Raw genomic sequence first — 21,051 nt, 5'->3', positions numbered from 1 at the left:
CCCCTCCCATAGGCCCCGCCCCTCGCCCGCCAGGCCCCTCCCCTCCCCTCAGGCCCCGCCCCCTCCCTCAGGCCCCGCCCCCTCCCTCCAGGCCCCGCCCCCTCCCTCAGGCCCCGCCCCCTCCCATAGGCCCCGCCCCTCACCGCCGGCTCGGGCTCCCTCAGCGGCCGGGGGCTTCCCCCCCTCGCCCCCCCTCGCCCCGGGACCCCCCCGGGGTGCGGCTGCGGGGGCGCCTCGAGGGGGGCCCGGGGGCGTCAGGGCGCGGCCGGGGCCATGGCGGCCGCCGGGGGCTGGGGGCTGGGGGCTGGGGGCGGCCCCGGCCCCGTCCCGGTCCCGCTCCGCCGCCGCCGCCCCCGGCTCCAAGATGGCGCCGGCGCCTCACGGCCGGGCCGGCCCCGCGCGCGCTGCGCATGCGTGAGGGGGGCAACCGGCGGAGGGCGGGAGGGAGGCGGCCAATGGGAGGGCGGGGTCGGCCGAGAGGAGGGCGGGGCGAGCCGCTATTGGCTGTTTGCGTGAGGGGAGGAGAGAGGGAGGGCGGGGATTGGGCGAGGCGCGGAGAGGGCGGCTTCTCATTGGGCGCCGCGCCCCGGTAGCCGCCCCGGTCTCCTTGGCAACCGGAGGGGCCCGCCGCGGTCTCCATAGCAACGCCTCAGCGCCGGGCCACCCCCACGGGGACCGCGCGCAAAGCCCTCCGCGGTCTCCATGGCAACGCCTCAGCGGCGCCCAGGCCACGCCCCCTTGGGAGCTGCGCGCATGCGCACTGGCGGGGGCGGGCTCGGTGAGGGGAGGGCCAAAACGGCGGCGGGGGGCGTTGGGGGGGAAGGAGGGGAGAAGGAGAGGGGAAGGGGGAGGGGAAGGGAGAAAGGGAAGGATGGGAGGGGAGGGGCTGCGGGCTCCCAAGATGGAGGCCCCTGGAGGTCCCTCAGGCCCCAACATGGCGGCGCCCTTCCCAAGATGGCGGCGCCCTTCTCAAAATGGCGTCCCCTCAGCCCCTAAATCGAGCCCTGGGCCCAGGATAACGGCTCCCGCCCCGGGAAGGCGGCGCCATTCCCAGAATGGCGTCCCAAATCCACAAGCGCTTCCCCTTCCCCAAGACAAGAACGTCCCCCCCCAAGACAGAGGGGTCGCCCTTACAAAGATGGCGTCCCCTTCCCAAAACGGCGCCCAGCCTGAAGCTTACGACACCTCCCCAAAATGGCGGCGCCCTTCCCAAGATGGCGCCCCCCGCCCCAGCTTACAGCACCCTTCCAAGATGGCGGCGCCCTCTCTAATACGGCTTCCGTGCACCAAGATGGCGGCGCCCTCCCCGAACACCGGCCGTACTCCAAGATGGCTCCCCACCCCTTTAACCCCCGCCCCCCTCAACCTTACGGCACCTCCTCAAAATGGCGGCGTCCTCTCTAACGTGGCTTCCGTACTCCAAGATGGCGCCCTCACCCCACCCTTACGGCCCCTTTCCAAGATGGCGGCTCCCACTTCAACGTGGCTTCCGTACACCAAAATGGCGGTAGGCCCCCCTCAATCCCGCCCCGTTACGGCCCGCCCCCAAGATGGCGTCCCCCACCCCGTCCCCGCCCCAAGATGGCGGCGCCCTTCCCAGAGTCCCGTCCGTACCCCAAGATGGCGCCCGGCCTCCCGCTTACGGCCCGCCCCCAAGATGGCGTCCCCCACCCCGTCTCCGCCCCAAGATGGCGGCGCCCTTCCCAAGATGGCGGCGCCCTTCCCAATATCCCGTCCGTACCCCAAGATGGCGCCCGGCCTCCCGCTTACGGCTCCCTTCCAAGATGGCGGCGCCCTTCCCGATGTCCCGTCCGTACCCCAAGATGGCGCCCGGCCTCCCGCTTACGGCCCGCCCCCAAGATGGCGGCGCCCACCCCCGTCTCCGCCCCAAGATGGCGGCGCCCTTCCCAGAGTCCCGTCCGTACCCCAAGATGGCGCCCCGCCTCCCGCTTACGGCCCGCCCCCAAGATGGCGGCGCCCAGCCCCCGTCCCCGCCCCCAAGATGGCGGCGCCCAGCTCCCCGCCCTCCCCCGCCGCCGCCAAGATGTCCGCGGGCTCCCCGGCGGCCCCGCCGCTCTCGCCGGCCGCGGCGGGCCCGGGCCCGGCGGCGGAGGAGGACGAGTGGGGCGCGGGCTGCAGCGACGCCGAGCTGGAGGCGGCGGGGGCCGAGGCCTGGGCGCCGCCGCCCGCCGACATCCGGCGGCTGTACGAGCTGCTGGCCCGCCGCGCCGCCCCGCCCCCCCTCGCCGCCCCCCGGCCCCGCCGCGCCCCCACCCCACCCCCCCCCCCGGGCACCGGCACCGGGCAGGGGGGGGGGGGGGGACGGGGAGGGGGAGGGGGGGGGGGGGGGGGAGGGGCGGGGGGGAGGAGGAGGAGAGGTGAGGGGGGGAGGGGTTCATTGGGGGGGGTGGGGTAATTAGTGGGGGAGGGGTTAATTGGGGGGTAATTAGTGGGGGAGGGGTTAATTGGGGGGTGATTGGGGTAATTAGTGGGGGAGGGGTTAATTGGGGGGGTAATTAGTGGGGGAGGGGTTGGTTGGGGGTGATCGGGGTAATTAGTGGGGGAGGGGTTAATTGGGGGGTGATTGGGGTAATTAGTGGGGGAGGGGTTAATTGGGGGGTGATTGGGGTAATTAGTGGGGGAGGGGTTCATTGGGGTAATTAGTGGGGGAGGGGTTAATTGGGGGGTGATTGGGGTAATTGGGGAGGTGATTGGGGTAATTAGTGGGGGAGGGGTTAATTGGGGGGTGATTGGGGTAATTAGTGGGGGAGGGGTTAATTGGGGGGGTGATTGGGGTAATTAGTGGGGGAGGGGTTAATTGGGGGTGATTGGGGTAATTAGTGGGGGAGGGGTTAATTGGGGGGGTGATTGGGGTAATTAGTGGGGGAGGGGTTAATTGGGGGGGTGATTGGGGTAATTAGTGGGGGAGGGGTTAATTGGGGGGGTGATTGGGGTAATTAGTGGGGGAGGGGTTCATTGGGGTAATTAGTGGGGGGAGGGGTTAATTGGGGGGTGATTGGGGTAATTGGGGGGTGATTGGGGTAATTAGTGGGGGAGGGGTTAATTGGGGGGTGATTGGGGTAATTAGTGGGGGAGGGGTTAATTGGGGGGTGATTGGGGTAATTAGTGGGGGAGGGGTTAATTGGGGGTGATTGGGGTAATTAGTGGGGGAGGGGTTAATTGGGGGGGTGATTGGGGTAATTAGTGGGGGAGGGGTTAATTGGGGGGGTGATTGGGGTAATTAGTGGGGGAGGGGTTAATTGGGGGGTGATTGGGGTAATTAGTGGGGGAGGGGTTCATTGGGGGGTTAACTGGGGTAATTAGTGGGGGGAGGGGTTAATTGGGGGTGATTGGGGTAATTAGTGGGGGAGGGGTTAATTGGGGGGTGATTGGGGTAATTAGTGGGGGAGGGGTTAATTGGGGGGTGATTGGGGTAATTAGTGGGGGAGGGGGTTAATTGGGGGGTGATTGGGGTAATTAGTGGGGGAGGGGTTAATTGGGGGTGATTGGGGTAATTAGTGGGGGGAGGGGTTAATTGGGGGGGTGATTGGGGTAATTAGTGGGGGAGGGGTTAATTGGGGGTGATTGGGGTAATTAGTGGGGGAGGGGTTAATTGGGGGTGATTGGGGTAATTAGTGGGGGAGGGGTTAATTGGGGGGTGATTGGGGTAATTAGTGGGGGAGGGGTTAATTGGGGGGTGATTGGGGTAATTAGTGGGGGAGGGGTTAATTGGGGGAGTGATTGGGGTAATTAGTGGGGGAGGGGTTCATTGGGGGGTGAACTGGGGTAATTAGTGGGGGAGGGGTTAATTGGGGGTGATTGGGGTAATTAGTGGGGGAGGGGTTAATTGGGGGGTGATTGGGGTAATTAGTGGGGGAGGGGTTAATTGGGGGGTGATTGGGGTAATTAGTGGGGGAGGGGTTAATTGGGGGGTGATTGGGGTAATTAGTGGGGGAGGGGTTAATTGGGGGTGATTGGGGTAATTAGTGGGGGAGGGGTTAATTGGGGGGTGATCGGGGTAATTAGTGGGGGAGGGGTTAATTGGGGGTGATTGGGGTAATTAGTGGGGGAGGGGTTAATTGGGGGGTGATTGGGGTAATTAGTGGGGGAGGGGTTAATTGGGGGGTGATTGGGGTAATTAGTGGGGGAGGGGTTAATTGGGGGGTGATTGGGGTAATTAGTGGGGGAGGGGTTAATTGGGGGGGTGATTGGGGTAATTAGTGGGGGAGAGGTTAATTGGGGGGTGATTGGGGTAATTAGTGGGGGAGGGGTTAATTGGGGGGTTGATTGGGGTAATTAGTGGGGGAGGGGTTAATTGGGGGGTTGATTGGGGTAATTAGTGGGGGAGGGGTTAATTGGGGGGTGATTGGGGTAATTAGTGGGGGAGGGGTTAATTGGGGGGTGATTGGGGTAATTAGTGGGGGAGGGGTTAATTGGGGGGTTGATTGGGGTAATTAGTGGGGGAGGGGTTAATTGGGGGGTGATTGGGGTAATTAGTGGGGGAGGGGTTCATTGGGGGGTGATTGGGGTAATTAGTGGGGGAGGGGTTAATTGGGGGGTTGATTGGGGTAATTAGTGGGGGAGGGGTTAATTGGGGGTGATTGGGGTAATTAGTGGGGGAGGGGTTAATTGGGGGGTGATTGGGGTAATTAGTGGGGGAGGGGTTCATTGGGGGGTGATTGGGGTAATTAGTGGGGGAGGGGTTAATTGGGGGGTTGATTGGGGTAATTAGTGGGGGAGGGGTTAATTGGGGGGTGATTGGGGTAATTAGTGGGGGAGGGGTTCATTGGGGGGTGATTGGGGTAATTAGTGGGGGAGGGGTTAATTGGGGGGTGATCGGGGTAATTAGTGGGGGAGGGGTTCATTGGGGGGTGATTGGGGTAATTAGTGGGGGAGGGGTTAATTGGGGGGTGATCGGGGTAATTAGTGGGGGAGGGGTTCATTGGGGGGTGATTGGGGTAATTAGTGGGGGAGGGGTTAATTGGGGATGATTAACGGGGGGTAATTGGGGGGTAATTGGGGTGGGGGGGTAATGGGGGTAATTGGGGTGGGGGAAGGCAGCGTTAACGGGGGCTAATTGGGGCGGGTAGGTTAATTGGGGGGGGTTAATGGGGGAGGGGACCCCTTGGGGGGGTCACTGGGGGGGGGGGGGCAGGAGAGTTTGGGGGGGGGGTAAGCGGGGTCGGGGGGGGTGCTTGAGGAAAAAAGACCTTTTACAGGGGGGTTAATGAGGTTTATTAGGGATTAATTAAGGGGGGGTTAATTAAGGGGGGTTAATTAAGGGGGGTTAATTGCTGGGGGGTCAATTGCCGCCCCCAGGCCGCCCCCCGACCGAGTTCGACTTCGAGGACGAGCCCCCGGCCCCCGAGGGGGGGGCTCCTGGAGCGCCGCCGCCCCCGGGTGAGTCCTAGGAGGGGCGGTGGGGGGGGGGGGGGGGGGGGGGGTCAGCACCCAAGGGTGCCGCTGACCCCCCGGTTCCCCCCCCCCAGGCGCGGGGGCGGCGGCGGCGGCGCGAGGCGCGGCTGGACAAGGTGCTCTCCGACCTCCAGCGCCACCGGCGCCTCCGAGGAGCAGCTCCTGCGGGGGGGCGCCCGAGGGACCCCCCCCCCCCCGGGAGCCCCCCCACCCCCCCCCCCGGCAGGGGAGACCCCGAGCCCCCCGGGCTGCTGCTGCTGCGCCAGCGCAAGTGAGGGGGGGCCGAAAACGCGGCGTTTGGACCCAAAACCGGAGCGGTGTGCTGTGCTTATTTGGGGGGGGGGGGGCTCCGGGGGGGTGACCCCCACAGGCTCCAACCTCCCCCCAGACCCCCCCCAGACCCTAAATCCCCCCCCCAGACCCTAAATCCCCCCAGACCCAAATACCCCCCCCAAATTCCCCCCAGACCCTAAATGCCCCCCAGACCCTAAATCCCCCCCAGACCCAAATGCCCCCCCCAAGTTCCCCCCAGACCCCAAATGCCCCCCTCCAACAGCCCCCAGGCCCCAAATTACCCCCCCCCGACCCCAGTTACTGCCCCCCCACCCCCCAGACCCCAAATCCCACCCCTTAAGGCCCCCTCCCTCCCCTAAATGCCCCCTAACCCCCAAATAACCCCCCAGACCCCAAATCCCCCCCAAGCCCCCCTAGACCCCCAAATACCCCCCCAAATACCCACCAGACCCCCCCAAAGACCCCAAATGCCCCCCCCCAGACCCCCCAATAGCCCCCAGGCCCCGAATACGCCCCCAGCCCCCCCCAATACCCCTTTATCCCCCAATACCCTCCCAAATATCCCCCAGACCCCCCCCAGACCCCAATCCCCCCAAATGCCCCCAAGCCCCCCCAGACCCCCAATGCCCCCGGGCCCCCCCAGACCCCAAATAACCCCCAAATCCCCCTTTATCCCCCCCAAACCCCCCTGTAGCCCCCCTGAGGCCCCCCAAGTGCCCCCCAGACCCCAAATCCCCCCTCAAAGACCCCAACCCCCCCAGGCCCCCCCAGGACCCCAAAACCCCCCAAATCCCCCAAATCCCCCAGCCCCCCCAGCCCCTCCCCTCCCCGCTCCCCCTCCCCTCCCCACTCCTCTGACGTCACCGCCAACGGTGGGCGGGGCGACGCAAAGCGGCAGCCAATGGGGCGGGAGGGGCGGGGCGACGCGCGGGAACCAATGGGAAGAGAGGGGGCGGGGCTTCGAAGGGGCGGGGCTTCGAAGGGGAGGGGCGGGGCGAAGCGCTACGGAGCCAACGGGCTCGAGGGGCGGGACTCCTCGCGGGGCGCAGCCAATGCGGGCGCGGCGCCGGCCGCGGGCAGCCAATGGGAGGCGGCGGCGGCGCGGGGCACGCCGGGAGCCGCCATGTTGGGGGGGCGCCCCGCCGGGAGATGAACGGCGCGGCCGAGGCCGAGCCCGGCGGCGGGGGGGGGGCGGGCGGCGGCTACCGGCGGCGGTACCGGGCCCTGAAACGGCGCCTCAAGCTGCTGCTCTACGTGAGGGGCTCGTTAACGCGTTAATTAACCGGGGGGGGGGGGCTTAATTACCCGCCAGGAGGCCTCGCTTGACCCGGGGGGGGTTAATTGACCTTAATTGACCTTAATTAACGCGGGGAGGGGGCTTGATTACCCCGGGGGAGGGTCGTAATTGACCCGGGGGGGCCTTGTTTAGACTGGGGAACAGCTTAATTAGTACGAGGGTGCCTTAATTGAGCTGTGGGGGGGCTTAATTTGCTCAGGGGGAGTTAATTAGCTGGGGGGGGGCTTAATTGACTCGAAGGGGGCTTAATCAGCCCCGGGGGCCTTAATCAGCCCCGGGGGCCTTAGTTACCCCATGAGGGGGCCTAAATTAACCAGGGGCGGGAGTTAATTATATGGGGGAGGAGCTTAAGTTGACAGGGGGAGGGCCTTGATTAACCCGGGGGCTTAATTGACCTGGGAGGGCCTTAATTAGACCGGAGGAGGGAGCTTAGTTAACCAGGGGAGGGCCTTAATTAGCAAGGCAGGCTTAATTAGCACGGGGGGGCTTAATTGGCTTTATTAAAGCTTAATTAGCCTTAATGAACTGTCCGCAGGAGCAGGAGTGCTTCCAGGAGGAGCTGCGGAGGGCCCAGAGGAGGCTGCTCCGGGTGTCCCGGGACAAGAGGTGAGGGGGGGCCCAAACGGGCCCCGGGGACCCCAAAATGGCCCCGTGGGACCCTGAAATCCTGCTCAGGACCCCCAAAGGGTCCCGTTGGGACCCCAAAATCCCCCCCGGGCACTTTCAGAGACCCTAAAATCCCCCTGAGGACCCCAAAATCCCCCTGGGGACCCCAAAATCACCCTTTGGGACCTCAAACCCCCCCTCAGGGCCCCAAAATGCCCCAAACCCTTCTGGAGCCCCCAAATCCCACCGGGGACCCCCTGAACCCCCCAAAATCCCCCCAGCTACCTCCTGGACCGGCTGCTGCAGTACGAGCAGGTGGACGACGACTCCTCAGGTACGGGGCCGCGAGGCCACGCCCCCGGTGACGTCACACCCTGTGACGTCACACCCTCACGGCGTCACACCCGGTGACATCACGTCTGTGTGACGTCACACCCGGTGACATCACACCCCGTGAGCGTCACACCTTCTGATGTCACCGCCCCCCCCCAGACTCCGAAGCTACCGCCTCCTCCGACACCGATGGGGAGGGGCCCAAGGGGCGGAGCCTCCCTTAAAAGGTAAAGGGGGCGGGGCCGGCGGGGGGGCCAGCACCCAACATGGCGCCCGCCGCCTCACACCCCCCGCCCCGCCCCCACAGGAAGCGCAGCCCCACGGGGGCGGAGCCTCGCCCCCGCCCAGCCTGGCCCCGCCCACCCCCTACCTGAGCTCGGTGAGTGCCCCTGCCCCCATTGAGGCCACGCCCACCGGGGCGTGGTCAGCAGGAGGCCACGCCCCTCGAGGGCGTGGTCAGCAGGAGGCCACGCCCCCTCGAGGGCGTGGTCAGCGGGAGGCCACACCCCCTGGATGTCGGAGTGGGGGCGTGGCCGCTTGGAGGCCCCACCCCTTTGGAACCTGGGGGCGTGGCCAAGTGGAGACCACGCCCCCTTGGGCTTGGGGGCGTGGTCAATTAAAGGCCACGCCCCTTTTGGTCCAGGGGTGTGACCGAACGGAGGCCACGCCCCCTGGATCTGCCCCCTGCCTTATTTGGACCTGGGGGGGGTGTGTGTGGCCACCCAGAGGCCCCGCCCCCATTCTGGGGTCAGGGGGCGTGGCCAGAGGAGGCCCCGCCCCTGACCCCGCCCCCGCCCCCAGCTGGGCTCCCCCCTACAGCCCGTTCCCGGCCGAGTACCTCGCCCCTCCCCCGCGGGGGGCCCCGCCCGCAGAGCCAAGGGGCGCGGCGCCTGCAGGTAGGGGGGGACCCCAAAAATGGGGGGGGGGGACCCCAAAAATGGGGAGGGGGACCCCAAAAATGGGGGGGACACCCCAAAAATGGGGAGTGGGGACCCCAAAAATGGGGGGTGGGGACCCCAAAAATGGGGAGGGGGACCCCAAAAATGGGGAGGGGGACCCCAAAAATCGGGGGGACCCCAAAAATGGGGGGTGGGGACCCCAAAAATGGGGGTGGGGACCCCAAAAATGGGGGGGACCCCAAAAATGGGGAGGGGGACCCCAAAAATGGGGAGGGGGACCCCAAAAATGGGGAGGGGGACCCCAAAAAATGGGGGGTGGGGACCCCAAAAATGGGGAGGGGACCCCAAAAATGGGGAGGGGGACCCCAAAAATGGGGGGGACCCCAAAAATGGGGAGGGGGGACCCCAAAAATGGGGGGTGGGGACCCCAAAAATGGGGAGGGGGACCCCAAAAATGGGGGGGACCCCAAAAATGGGGAGGGGACCCCAAAAATGGGGGTGGGGACCCCAAAAAATGGGGAGGGGGACCCCAAAAATGGGGGGAGGGGGCCCCAAAAATGGGGGGGACACCCCAAAAATGGGGAGGGGGGCCCCAAAAATGGGGGGGACACCCCAAAAATGGGGAGGGGACCCCAAAAATGGGGAGGGGGACCCCAAAAATGGGGGGAGGTCTTAAAATATGGGGGAGGAGTCTTAAAATATGGGGGGGGGCTAAAAACACGGTGGGGGGGTTCTGAAATGTGGGGGGACCCCAAAAATTGGGAGGGGTGACCCTAAAGTATGGGGGTGGGGGCCACAAAATGGGGGGATCCTAAAATTGGGGGGGGGGACCCCAATGGCGGGGGGTGGATCCCAAAATGGGGAGGGGATGAAATGGGGGGGGGGTGTGGGGGGGACATGGAAATGGGGGAATGAGCCCAAAAGGGGGGACTCTAAAAAGGGGGGGGTTCCGAAAGGGGGGAACCCCAAAATTAGGGGGGACCTAAAAAGTGTGTTGGGGGGGGTAAAAGGAGGGAAAATCCCCAAAAGGGGGGGTCACCCAAAAAGGGGGGGGGTTCCTAAAGTGGGGGGGGTCACCCTAAATGGGGGGGGGGGGTCACCCTAAATGGGGGGTCACCCTAAATGGGGGGGTCCCTAAAAGGGACGGCGTCACCCTAAAAGGGGGGGGGGCTACCTTAAAAGGTGGGGGGGTGACCCTAAAAGGGGGGTTCCCCCTACCCCCCCCCGTTAACCCCTTCCCCCCCAGCTCCCCGCCGCCCCCTCGCTGCCGTTCCGGGGGGTGCCGGGGGGGGCTCCCTGTCGGCGGCCCCCCCGCGCTGCCCCCGCCGGCGCCGCCCCCGGTGCCCCCGGTGCCCAGCACGGTGCCGCGGCGCCTGCTGAGCGAGGGCAGCGGCGACGAGGGCGACGCGCTGGACGGCGACGACGAGCTGGTCATCGACATCCCCGACGGGCAATAAAGGGGGGCGCCGCCCCGAAACCGCTCTGGGGGGGTCTGGGGGGCTTCGGGGGGGGGGGCTGGGGGGCTCCGGGGGGGGGTGGGGGGCTCGGGGGGGCTGGGGGGGGTTGGGGGGGGGATACGGGGGCATTTGGGGGCGTTATGGGGGATTAAAGGCGGTCTGTAAGGACATATGGGGGGATTTTGGGGGGTGATGGGGGTCTGGGGGGGATTGGGGGAGCTTTGGGGGGTTTCTGGGGGTCTACGGGGGGGGATTTTGGGGGGGTTAGGGGGGATTAAAGGCTGGCTGTGAGGAGATAGTGGGGGTTTTGGGGGGGGGGTTGGGGGGGATTTGGGGGGGTTAGGGGGGATTAAAGGCTGGCTGTGAGGAGATGGAGGGGGCTCTGGGGGAGTTTTGGGGGGGGTTTGGGGGGTTTTGGGGGGGGGATTAAAGGCTGGCTGTGAGGAGATGGGGGGGGGGTTTTGGGGGGGGTTTGGGGGGTTAGGGGGGATTAAAGGCAGTGTGAGGAGATATGGGGCAGTTTTGGGGGGTTATGGGGTTTTGGGGGGGTTTATGGGGGGGATATGGGGGGGTATGGGGGGTGGGGGAGCTTATGGGGGGATTATAGGGGGGGTTACGGGGGCTTGGGGGGGTTATAGGGGATTACAGGTGATTTATGCGGAGATTTGGGGGGCTGCGGGGGGTTGTAAGGGGTCTAAGGGGTTTGTAAGGGGGTTATGGGGGTGGTGGGGTTATGGGGGGGTGGTGGGGTGGGGGGGTGGTGGTGGGGGGGGTGGTGGGGTTATGGGGGGGTGGTGGGGTTATGGGGGGGTGGTGGGGTTATGGGGGATTAATGGAGGTTTGTAAAAGGGTATGGGGGGGTTAAGGGGGTATGGGGCGCTTATGGGGGGATTATGGGGGGCTTATAACGGGGTTTAGGGCGCTGCTAAGGGTGTTACGGGGGCTGTAAGGGAGTTTGGGGGGCTTATGGGGGGGGCTGAAGGGGGTTGGGGGGGCTATAGGGGGGTTGTGGGGCTTCATAAGGGTGCTTGGGGGGCCTATGAGGGGGTTATGGGGGATGCAAAGCGCTCTGTAGGAGGGATTACGGGGGCTACACGGGGATTTGGGGGGGCTCAGGGGCACTCCGGGGGCTCAGGGGGGTTTGGGGGGCCCGGGGGGCATTTGTGGGAGCCGGGGGTGTAACTGGGGGCTGCGAGGTGCCTGCGGGGGGCCGTGGGGGCGCAGGCAGGTCCCGCGGGGGTCCCAGGGGGCTGCGGGGCCGGTTTGGGGCCGTTTCGGGGCTTTTCGGGGCTCGGTTTGTGGGGGGGGGGGGGGGGAACCTCGGGGGCGGGGCCACGTGCGGGGGCCTCACGTGCTGCGCGCGGCGTCACGTGGCCGCTCACCCCGCCCACCGCGGAAGCCGCCGGCGCGATGACGTCATGGCCACGGTCCCACTCCCCCTCCCCTCCCTGCGCCCGGAAGCCTGGCCCGCCCACTCGCCCCTGACGTCACTTCCGGTCCCCGAGGAGGGGGCGTGGCCGGGCTGCACCGCTCGGGTTTTTATTGGTTCCCGCGGCGCCGAACAGAGCCCCGGGGGGCGGGGCCGGGGAGGGGGCGGGGCCGGGAGGGAGAGGGGGGGCGGGGGGCGGGGCCTCCGCCCGTGCCCCGCCCCCCGCGCGGTTCCCGCGGGGCCGTCGCTGGGCGGGGCCAGACCTGGAAGGGGGCGGGGCCAGAGAGGGGGAGCCAATGGGGCGGGGGCGCGGTGGCCACGCCCCCAGCCCCTTGGCCCCGCCCCCATCGCCGTGACCACGCCCACGTCGCTGTGGCCACGCCCTCAAATGACCCCGGAGCTGGGGCTCCGCCTCCTCCCGCAACCACACCCCGCCCATAAGCCCCGCCCCTTTCCCTTAGCCCCGCCCCTTACCCTTAGCCCCGCCCCCTTTCAGCACCTCCCAGGCCACGCCCCCTCCTTAAGCCTGTGCCCCACCCCGTGCCCTGCTCCCTTAGCCCCGCCCCTTTCAGAAGCCCCGCCCCCTTTCTCTTAGCCCCGCCCACCTTTCCATTAGTCAATCCCATCCGGCCACGCCCCCACAACCCCCAATCCCGCTCCCTGTCCCCTTCCCTTAGCCCCGCCCCCTTTCCCTTAGCCCCACCCCCTCGACCAACCCCGCCCCTTTCCCTTAGCCCCGCCCCTTTCCCTTAGCCCCACCCCCTCAACCAACCCCGCCCCTTTCCATAAGCCCCGCCCCCCTTCCAGCCTCACCCCCACAAGCCCCGCCCCTTAGCCCCACCCCATCAGGCTCCGCCCCCTCAGGCCACACCCCCTCCCTAAGCCCCTCCCCCACCCAATGCCCCTCCCCTTAGTCCCGCCCCTTCAGAAGCCCCGCCCACCGACCTTTAGCCCCTCCCCCTTTCCCTTAGCCCCTCCCCTTTCCCTCAGCCCCGCCCCCATTTCCCCCTAGCCCCACCCCCTCAGGCCACACCCCCTCCATAACCCCTTGCCCCACTCCCTGGCCCCGCCCCTCCCCAAGCCCCGCCCCCTTTCCATTAGCCCCTCCCCTCCCCATAGCCCCTCCCATTTCCCACCAGCCCCGCCCCCTTCCTTTAGCCCCGCCCCTTCCGTTAGCCCCGCCCCCTTCCCGATAGCCCCGCCCCTCCCCTTCGCTCCGCCCCTCCCCTTCGCCCCGCCCCCTCCCCGTTAGCCCCTCCCCGTTAGCCCCGCCCCTGCCGTTAGCCCCGCCCCCTTCCCGTTAGCCCCGCCCCTTTCCCGTTAGCGCCGCCCCCATCCCCGTTAGCACCGCCCCTCCCCGTTAGCCCCGCCCCCTCCCCGTTAGCCCCGCCCCCTCCCCATTAGCCCCTCCCCCTTCCCGTTAGCCCCGCCCCCTCCCCGTTAGCCCCGCCCCCTTCCCGTTAGCCCCGCCCCTTTCCCGTTAGCCCCGCCCCATCCCCGTTAGCCCCGCCCCTTCCCATTAGCCCCGCCCCTCCCTGTTAGCCCCGCCCCTCCCTGTTAGCCCCGCCCCCTGCCGTTAGCCCCGCCCCCTCCCATTAGCCCTGCCCCTGACCTGCGGGGCTCAGCGCAGCGGGGGGGGGGGCTGGGGCCCGTCGGGGGGGCGGGGGCGGCGTCGGCGTGGGTCTGCAGGTGGCCGCTGAGCTGGGCGGGGGTCTTGCAGCTCACCCCGCACAGGCGGCACAGCAGGCGCTCGGCGCGGGGGGCGGGCGCCCCGTGGTCCTTCACCGCGTGCACCCGCAGGTAGGCGGCCGTCGTGAAGCCTGGGGGGGCCGGGGGGTTAGGGGGGGCTGGGGGGAGTTTGGGGGGATTGGGGGGGGTTATCGAGGGGTTAGGGGGGGGGGGATTTGGGGGGGGGAGGGGGCTGGGGGGGGGATTTGGGGGGCTAGGGGGGATTGGGGGGGGCCTAGGGGGGGAAATGAGGGGGTTGGGGGGGATTTGGGGGGGAAATGAGGGGCTTGGGGGGGATTTGGGTGGGCTAGGGGGGCTGGGGGGGGGAAATGAGGGTGTTAGGGGGGGGATTTGGAGGGGTTAGGGGGGGAAATGGGGGGACTAGGGGGGGATTTGGGGGGATTGGGGGGGTTATCGAGGGGTTAGGGGGGATTTGGGGAGGAAATGAGGGGGTTGGGGGGGGGGGGGGGGGGGGTTAGAGGGATTGGGGGGAGTTATCGAGGGGTTAGGGGGGGATTTGGGGGGGGATTTGGGGGGGAAATCGAGGGGAGTGTGGGGGGTAAGGGGCAGTTAGGGGGAATTTGGGGGGGCTGGGGGGGGAAATGAGGGGGTTCGGGGGGGATTTGGGGGGTTATTGGGGTGGTTATCGGGGGGATAGGGGGGATTTGGGGGGGAAATGGGGGGGGATTTGGGGGGGATTACGTGGGGGTTAGGGGGGCTTAGGGGGGGAAATGGGGGCTGCCGGGGGCTGTGGGGAAATGAGGGGAGGGGCTGCCAGTTAGGGGGGAGGGCGGGGCCACAGAAATGAGGGGGCGGGGCCCTAGAGGGGGGGGGGGAGCCGCCCATCCTCCTAGAAATGAGGGGAGTGTGGGGGGTAAGGGGCAGTTAGGGGGGAGCTGGGGGGGGGAAATGAGGGGGTTGGGGGGGATTTGTTACGGAGGGCGAGGGGGTGGCTGGGGGGGAAATGAGGGGGGTCAGGGGAGGACTTGGGGGGAAATGAGGGGGATTTGGGGCATTATGTGGGGGTTAGGGGGCTGCCAGGGGGCTGTGGGGAAGGGGAGGGGCTGCCAAGGAGGGGGGCGGGGCCACAGGAAGGGGGCGGGGCCCTAGAAGAAGGGGGGCGCCCATCCTCCTCCCGCCTTTGGTGCGGCCCCCCCAGCCCCGCCCCCGGCCCTATAGCCCTGCCCCAGCCCCGCCCACACCCTTAGCCCCGCCCCCAGGCCCCGCCCACACCCTTAGCCCCGCCCACCCCCCAAGCCCCGCCCCCTTTGTTGTGGAGCACCGTGCCCCCTTTCCTTAGCCCCGCCCCCTTTCCTTAGCCCCGCCCCCTTCCCCAAGCCCCTCCCCCTTTCCTTAGCCCCGCCCCCTTCCCCAAGCCCTCCCCCTTCCCCAAGCCCCTCCCCCTTTCCCAAGCCCCGCCCCCTTCCCTTAGCCCCGCCCCCTTTCCCTAGCCCCGCCCCCTTTCCTTAGCCCCGCCCCCTTTCCCAGGCCCCGCCCCTTCCCTTAGCCCCGCCCCTTCCCCAAGCCCCTCCCCCTTCCCCAAGCCCCGCCCCCCTTTCCCAAGCCCCGCCCACTTCCCTTATCCCCGCCCCCCTTTCCCCAAGCCCCGCCCGCCCCTCCCCCAAGCCCCGCCCCCTTTCCCAAGCCCCGCCCACTTCCCTTATCCCCGCCCCTTTCTAAGCCCCGCCCCCCCTTCCCCAGGCCCCGCCCCCTTTCCAAGCCCCGCCCCCTTCCCTTAGCCCCGCCCCTTCCCCGGGCCCCGCCCACCTTTGTTGCAGAGGGCGCAGACGTGGCTGGGCCCCTGGCCGTGCACCTTCATGTGGTCGGCGATGTAGGCGGCGCTGAGCATCTTGCCGCACACGTGGCACGGCACCTTCTCCTCGTGCCGCACCGCGTGCGCCCGCAGCCGGTCCTTGGTGGCGAAGGCGGCCTCGCACGTCTGGGGGGCGGGGCCTCAGCGGGGGGGCGGGGCCTCGGCGAGGGGCGGGGCCTCAGCGAGGGGGCGGGGCTGGGGCACGGGCGGCCCCCATAGGGTCACGGTGTGGGGCTGGGGCACGGGGCGGCCCCATAGGGTGGGGCTGTGATATGGGGCAGGGGATGTGGGTCAGGGGCTGTAGTGCGGGGTTAGGGCATGGGGTGGCCCCCACAGGGCTCTGATATGGGGCTGAGATGTGGGGCCAGGATGTGGGGCAGGGGTTGGGGCTGTGGTGTGGGGCGAGGATGTGGGGCAGGAGTGTGGGGTGGCTCCATAGGGTCATGATATGGGGCTGAGATGTGGGGCTGGGGCTGGGATGTGGGGCTGGGACATGGGGTTGCCTCACAGGGCCATCATGGTGTGGGGCTGAGATGTGGGGCAGGGGCTGGGATGTGGGGCTGGGGCTGTGGGGTGGCCCCATAGCGTTGTGGTATGGGGCTAGGACGTGGGGCTGGGGCTTGGGGTGGCCCCATAGGGTCATGATGTGGGGCTGGGATGTGGGGCAGGGCTGTGGGGTGACCCTATAGGATCATGGTGTGGGGCTGAGGCCATGGTGTGGGGCTGAGATGTGGGGCTGGGGCATGGGGTGGCCCCATAGGGTTGTGATATGGGGCTAAGACGTGGGGCTGAGGTACGGGGTGGCCCCATAGGGTCATGGTATGGGGCTGGGATGTGGGGCTAGGGCATGGGGTGGCCCTATAGATTTATGATATAGGGCTGGGATGTGGGGCAGGGGCCAGGATGTGGGGCTGGGACGTGGGGCCGTGATATGCGGCAGGGCTGTGGGGCAGGGCTATGGGGCAGGCTATGGGGTGAGGTTATGGGGCAGGGCTGTGGGGTGGGGTTATGGGGCAGGGCTGTGGGGCAGGGCTGTGGGGCAGGGCTATGGGGCAGGGCTGTGGGGCAGGGGATGTGGGGCAGGGCTGTGGGGCAGGGCCGTGGGGCAGGCTATGGGGCAGGCCGTGCGGCAGGCCGTGGGGCAGGGCTGTGGGGCAGGGCTGTGGGGCCGTACCTCGCACTTGAAGGGCCGCTCCGTGGAGTGCACCTGGCGCACGTGGCTGTTGAGGTGGTCGGGGCTGCGGGAGAAACGGGCTGAGAGCGGGGAAACGGGGCGAAAAACGGGGGCTATGGGGCAAAGTGCGGTGAAAAGGGGCCCGAAGCGGGGGAGGGTCGGCGTAAACCGCGCTCAAAGGGGCGGAAAATTGGGGCAAAGCGGGGTCAAAGGCGGAAACGGGGGCTATGGGGCAGGCTATGGGGGCAGGAGAGTGGGGAGATTGGGGAAAATTGGGGAAAGTTGGGCAAGGTAGGGGAAATTGGGGGAAACTATGGCAGCAAAACGGGGAAAAATGGGGTGTGGGGGGGCTGTGGGGGGAAATGTGGCAGCAAAACGGGGAAAAATGGGGGAAATTGGGGAAATCGGGGGTAGGGGGAAATTGGCAGCAAAACGGGGAAAAATGGGGGGAAATTGGGGAAATCGGGGGAAATCAGGGGGAAAATAGGGGGAAATTGGCAGCAAAACGGGGAAAAATGGGGGGAAATGTGGGGAAATCGGGGGAAAATAGTGGGGAAATTGGCAGCAAAACGGGGAAAAATGGGGGGCAGGGAAATCGGGGGAAAATAGGGGGAAATTGGCAGCAAAACGGGGAAAAATGGGGGGAAATTGAGGAAATCGGGGGAAAATAGGGGGAAATTGGCAGCAAAACGGGGAAAAATGAGGGGGGGGTGGGGAAATCGGGGGGAAAATAGGGGGAAATTGGCAGCAAAACGGGGCGAAAAACGGGGAAATTGGGGCAAAGTGCGGGAAATCAGGGGGAAATAGGGGGAAATTGGCAGCAAAACGGGAAAAATGGGGAAATTGGGGAAATCGGGGGAAATCAGGGGGGGGAAATTGGCAGCAAAACAGGGAAAAATGGGGGGAAATTGGGGAAATCGGGGAAATCAGGGGGAAATTGGCAGCAAAACGGGGAAAAATGCGGGGAAATTGGGGAAAGTTGGGCAAGGTAGGGGAAAATTGGCAGCAAAACGGGGAAAAATGGGGGAAATTGGGAAATCGGGGGAAATCAGGGGGAAATAGGGGGAAATTGGCAGCAAAACAGGGAAAAAATGGGGGGAAATTGGGGAAATCGGGGGAAATCAGGGGGGGGGAAATAGGGGGGGGGAAATTGGCAGCAAAACGGGGAAAAATGCGGGGAAATTGGGGAAGATCAGGGAAAAATAGGGGAAATTGGCAGCAAAACGGGGAAAAATGCGGGAAATTGGGGAAATTTGGATAAATTTGGGAAATTTGGGTAAATTGGGGTAAATTGGGGGAAAATTGGGGAAATTTGGGTAAATTAGGGGGGGGAAATAGGGGAAATCTGCGTCAAAACAGGGAAAATGTGGGGGAAATGGGGAAAACGGGGGAAATTGGGGGGAAATGAGGAAAATTTGGAGGAAAATGGGGGATAACGGGCCAAGAGTGGGAAATGAGGTGAATAGTAGAGAAACGGGGAAGAAATCGGGTAAGAGAAGGGGAAATGGGGCAGGAATGGGTCGGTGTGGGGTGAAATGGGGCAGAACCGGGCCGATACGAGGCAAAATAAAATTCTACAGTTTTGTGACTCTGTGATTCTGTGAAAAGGAAGCAGAAATGGGTCAATGTGAGGCGAAATGGGTCAGAATCGGGTTAACGGGAGGTGAGACAGGACAGAACCGGGTCAACGTGAGGGGAAACGAGTCCAAACCGTGTCAATACGAATCACAACGAAGAAATTGGTTAATACGAGGCAAAACAGGACAGAACCGGGTCAATATGAGGTAAAATGGGAAAGTTTGAGGTAAAACGAGACAGAAACGGGTCAATATGAAATAAAACATGACAGAACTAGGTCATTGTGAGGTAAAACAGGACAGAACCGGGTCAATATGATGTGAAATGGGGCAGAAATGGGTCAATACGAGGTAAAACGGGACAGAACCGGGTCAATATGAGGTAAAACACGACAGAACCGGGTCAATATGAGGTGAAATGGGTCAGAAATGGGAAAGTTTGAGGTAAAACGGGACATAACCGGGTCAATATGAGGTAAAACAGGACAGAACTGGGTCAATATGAGGCGAAATGGGTCAAAAACGGGAAAGTTTGACGTAAAACGGGACAAAACTGGGTCAACATGAGGCGAAACAGCACAGAAACGGGTCAATATGAGGCAAAATGAAGCAGAACCGAGTCAATATGAGGTAAAACAGAACAGAACCTGGTTAAAATGAAGTAAGACAGGACAGAAGCGGGTCGATATGAGGTGAAATGGGTCAAACTTGGTCAAACTTGGTCAAAGAATGGGGAAACTTGGAGGTAAGACGGGACAGAACCGGGTCAACATGAGGTGAAATGGGCCAAAAACGGGAAACTTGGAGGTAAGACGGGACAGAACCGGGTCAACATGAGGTGAAATGGGCCAAAAACGGGAAACTTTAAGGTAAAACGGGACAGAACTGGGTCAATATGAGATGAAATGGGTCAAAAACGGGAAAGTTTGACGTAAAACGGGACAGAACCGGGTCAATATGAGGTAAAACAGGACAGAACCGGGTCAATATGAGGTGAAATGGGTCAAAAACGGGAAAGTTTGAGGTAAAACGGGACAGAACCGGGTCAATATGAGGTAAAACAGGACAGAACCGGGTCAATATGAGGCGAAATGGGTCAAAAACGGGAAAGTTTGACGTAAAACGGGACAGAACCGGGTCAACATGAGGTAAAACGGGACAGAACCGGGTCAACATGAGGTGAAATGGGTCAAAAACGGGAAACTTGGAGGTAAAACGGGACAGAACCGGGTCAATATGAGGCAAAATGAAGCACAACCGAGTCAGTATGAGGTAAAACAGAACAGAACCTGGTTAAAATGAAGTAAGACAGGACAGAAGCGGGTTGATATGAGGTGAAATGGGTCAAACTTGGTCAAACTTGGTCAAACAATGGGGAAACTTGGAGGTAAGACGGGACAGAACCGGGTCAACATGAGGTAAAACGGGACAGAACCGGGTCAATATGAGGTGAAATGGGTCAAAAACGGGAAAGTTTGACGTAAAACGGGACAGAACCGGGTCAATATGAGGTGAAATGGGTCAAAAACGGGAAACTTGGAGGTAAAACGGGACAGAACCGGGTCAACATGAGGCGAAACAGCACAGAAACGGGTCAATGTGAGCCAAAATGAAGCACAACCAAGTCAATATGAGGTAAAACAGAACAGAACCTGGTTAAAATGAAGTAAGACAGGACAGAAGCGGGTCGATATGAGGTGAAATGGGTCAAACTTGGTCAAACTTGGTCAAACAATGGGGAAACTTGGAGGTAAGACGGGACAGAACCGGGTCAACATGAGGTGAAATGGGTCAAAAACGGGAAACTTGGAGGTAAGACGGGACATAACCGGGACAACATGAGGTAAAATGGGACAGAACCGGGACAACGTGAGGCGAAACAGCACAGAAACGGGCCAACGTGAGGCGAGACGAAGCAGAACCGCGTCAGTACGGGGCGGAAGGGGACGGAAGCGGGCCCCGAGGAGCCGGGACCGCGCCGCGGCGTACCGCGAGAAGCTCTTCCCGCAGTGGCTGCAGACGTAGGGCTTGTGCACGGCGCCCTCGTGGCAGCGCACGTGGTAGCTCATGCGGTCCTTGCGCTTGAAGCGCTGCTGGCAGACGGGGCACTGGAAGGGCTTCTCGTCCGAGTGCGACAGCTTGTGCCGCTTCAGGTGGTAGACGTCGCGGAAGGCCTTGCCGCACATCTCGCAGGCGTGGCTCTTCCTCGCCCGCTTGGCGCTCCCGGCGGCGCCCGCGGCTCCCGGCGCCGTCGCCCAGGCCGGCCACGCTGAGCAGGCTGAGCGGCACCATGGTGGGCACGGCGCGCGGCGCGGCGGCGCGGCCGGGGGCGTGCGTGGCCTCGTGGCGCCGCAGGTTGTAGCCGTTCTTGAACTCCTTGGCGCACAGCGCGCAGATGTAGGGGCCCTTGCTCTTCGACTTGCGGGGGGGCGGCGGCGGGGGCGGGGGGCGCCTGGGGGGGCTGCGGGGGGTTTTGGGGAGGGGGCTCGGGGGCTGCCGGGGGCGGTTTGAGGGCGGCGGGGTCCACGGTGGTGCCGGCGGCGGGGGCTCGGGGCCCAGCACCGGGAGCAGCTCCACCGGCAGCGCCTCGGGGCCCGCGGCGGGGGGCGGCAGCGGGGGGGGGGGGGGGGGGGGGGCGGGGGGGGGCGGCGGGGCGGAGGGGGGGCGGGGGGGGGGGGCGGCGGCCTGGGGGGGGGGAGTGGAGGGGGGAGAGGGAGAGGGGGAGGGGGAGAGGGGGAGGGGAAGAGGGGGGGGGGAGGGGAAGGGGGGGGGAGAGGGAGAGGGTGGGGGAGAGGGGAGGGGGGGACGGGAAGAGGGAGGGGGAGAGGGAGAGGGGGAGGGGGGAGAGGGAGGGGGAGGGAGAGGGGGAGGGGAGAGGGGAGAGAGGGGAGGGGGGGAGAGGGAGGGGGGAGAGGGAGAGAGAGGGGGAGGGGGAGAGGGGAGAGAGGGGGAGGGGGAAGAGGGGAGAGAGGGGAGAGGGGGTTAGGACACGCCTAATTTGCATAGCCACGCCCCCTTATATAGCCACG

At 65.1% G+C, this 21,051-nt stretch overlaps 4 protein-coding genes and 1 long non-coding RNA gene across 5 annotated transcripts in view; 3 read left to right on the top strand and 2 right to left on the bottom strand.

Annotated features, from left to right (window-relative positions):
• Positions 1–21,051, bottom strand: part of TAOK2 (TAO kinase 2) — a 45,168-nt gene that overhangs the window by 17,003 nt on the left and 7,114 nt on the right. The window lies entirely within an intron of this gene.
• Positions 1,139–5,690, top strand: PAGR1 (PAXIP1 associated glutamate rich protein 1). Its single transcript, XM_066984221.1, has 3 exons — positions 1,139–2,291; positions 5,320–5,384; positions 5,490–5,690. Exons 1-3 carry the CDS (start codon positions 1,139–1,141, stop codon positions 5,688–5,690), a joined length of 1,419 nt encoding a protein of 472 aa, XP_066840322.1.
• INO80E (INO80 complex subunit E) lies at positions 6,807–8,195 on the top strand. The gene is made up of 4 exons (XM_066984390.1): positions 6,807–6,963; positions 7,542–7,612; positions 7,894–7,946; positions 8,105–8,195. Exons 1-4 carry the CDS (start codon positions 6,859–6,861, stop codon positions 8,167–8,169), a joined length of 294 nt encoding a protein of 97 aa, XP_066840491.1. The 5' UTR covers positions 6,807–6,858; the 3' UTR covers positions 8,170–8,195.
• LOC136787241 (uncharacterized) lies at positions 8,703–10,325 on the top strand. Its single transcript, XR_010826818.1, has 2 exons — positions 8,703–8,841; positions 10,091–10,325. It is a non-coding gene; the product is annotated as an uncharacterized lncRNA (long non-coding RNA).
• On the bottom strand, positions 11,774–20,674 carry MAZ (MYC associated zinc finger protein; the record flags this gene model as incomplete). Its single annotated transcript, XM_066984220.1, is given in 6 exon segments — positions 11,774–11,993; positions 13,343–13,550; positions 15,226–15,397; positions 16,446–16,509; positions 20,012–20,266; positions 20,268–20,674. Coding segments are annotated over 6 exon segments (1,311 nt in total), but the record flags the coding sequence as incomplete, so codon positions are not given.

The sequence above is a fragment of the Anser cygnoides genome, chromosome 28, assembly GCF_040182565.1.
Source record: "Anser cygnoides isolate HZ-2024a breed goose chromosome 28, Taihu_goose_T2T_genome, whole genome shotgun sequence".
In the NCBI taxonomy this organism is placed as follows: domain Eukaryota; kingdom Metazoa; phylum Chordata; class Aves; order Anseriformes; family Anatidae; genus Anser; species Anser cygnoides.
The sequence above is the reverse complement of the archived record's forward strand: the minus strand, read 5'-3'. Positions and strand labels throughout refer to the sequence as shown.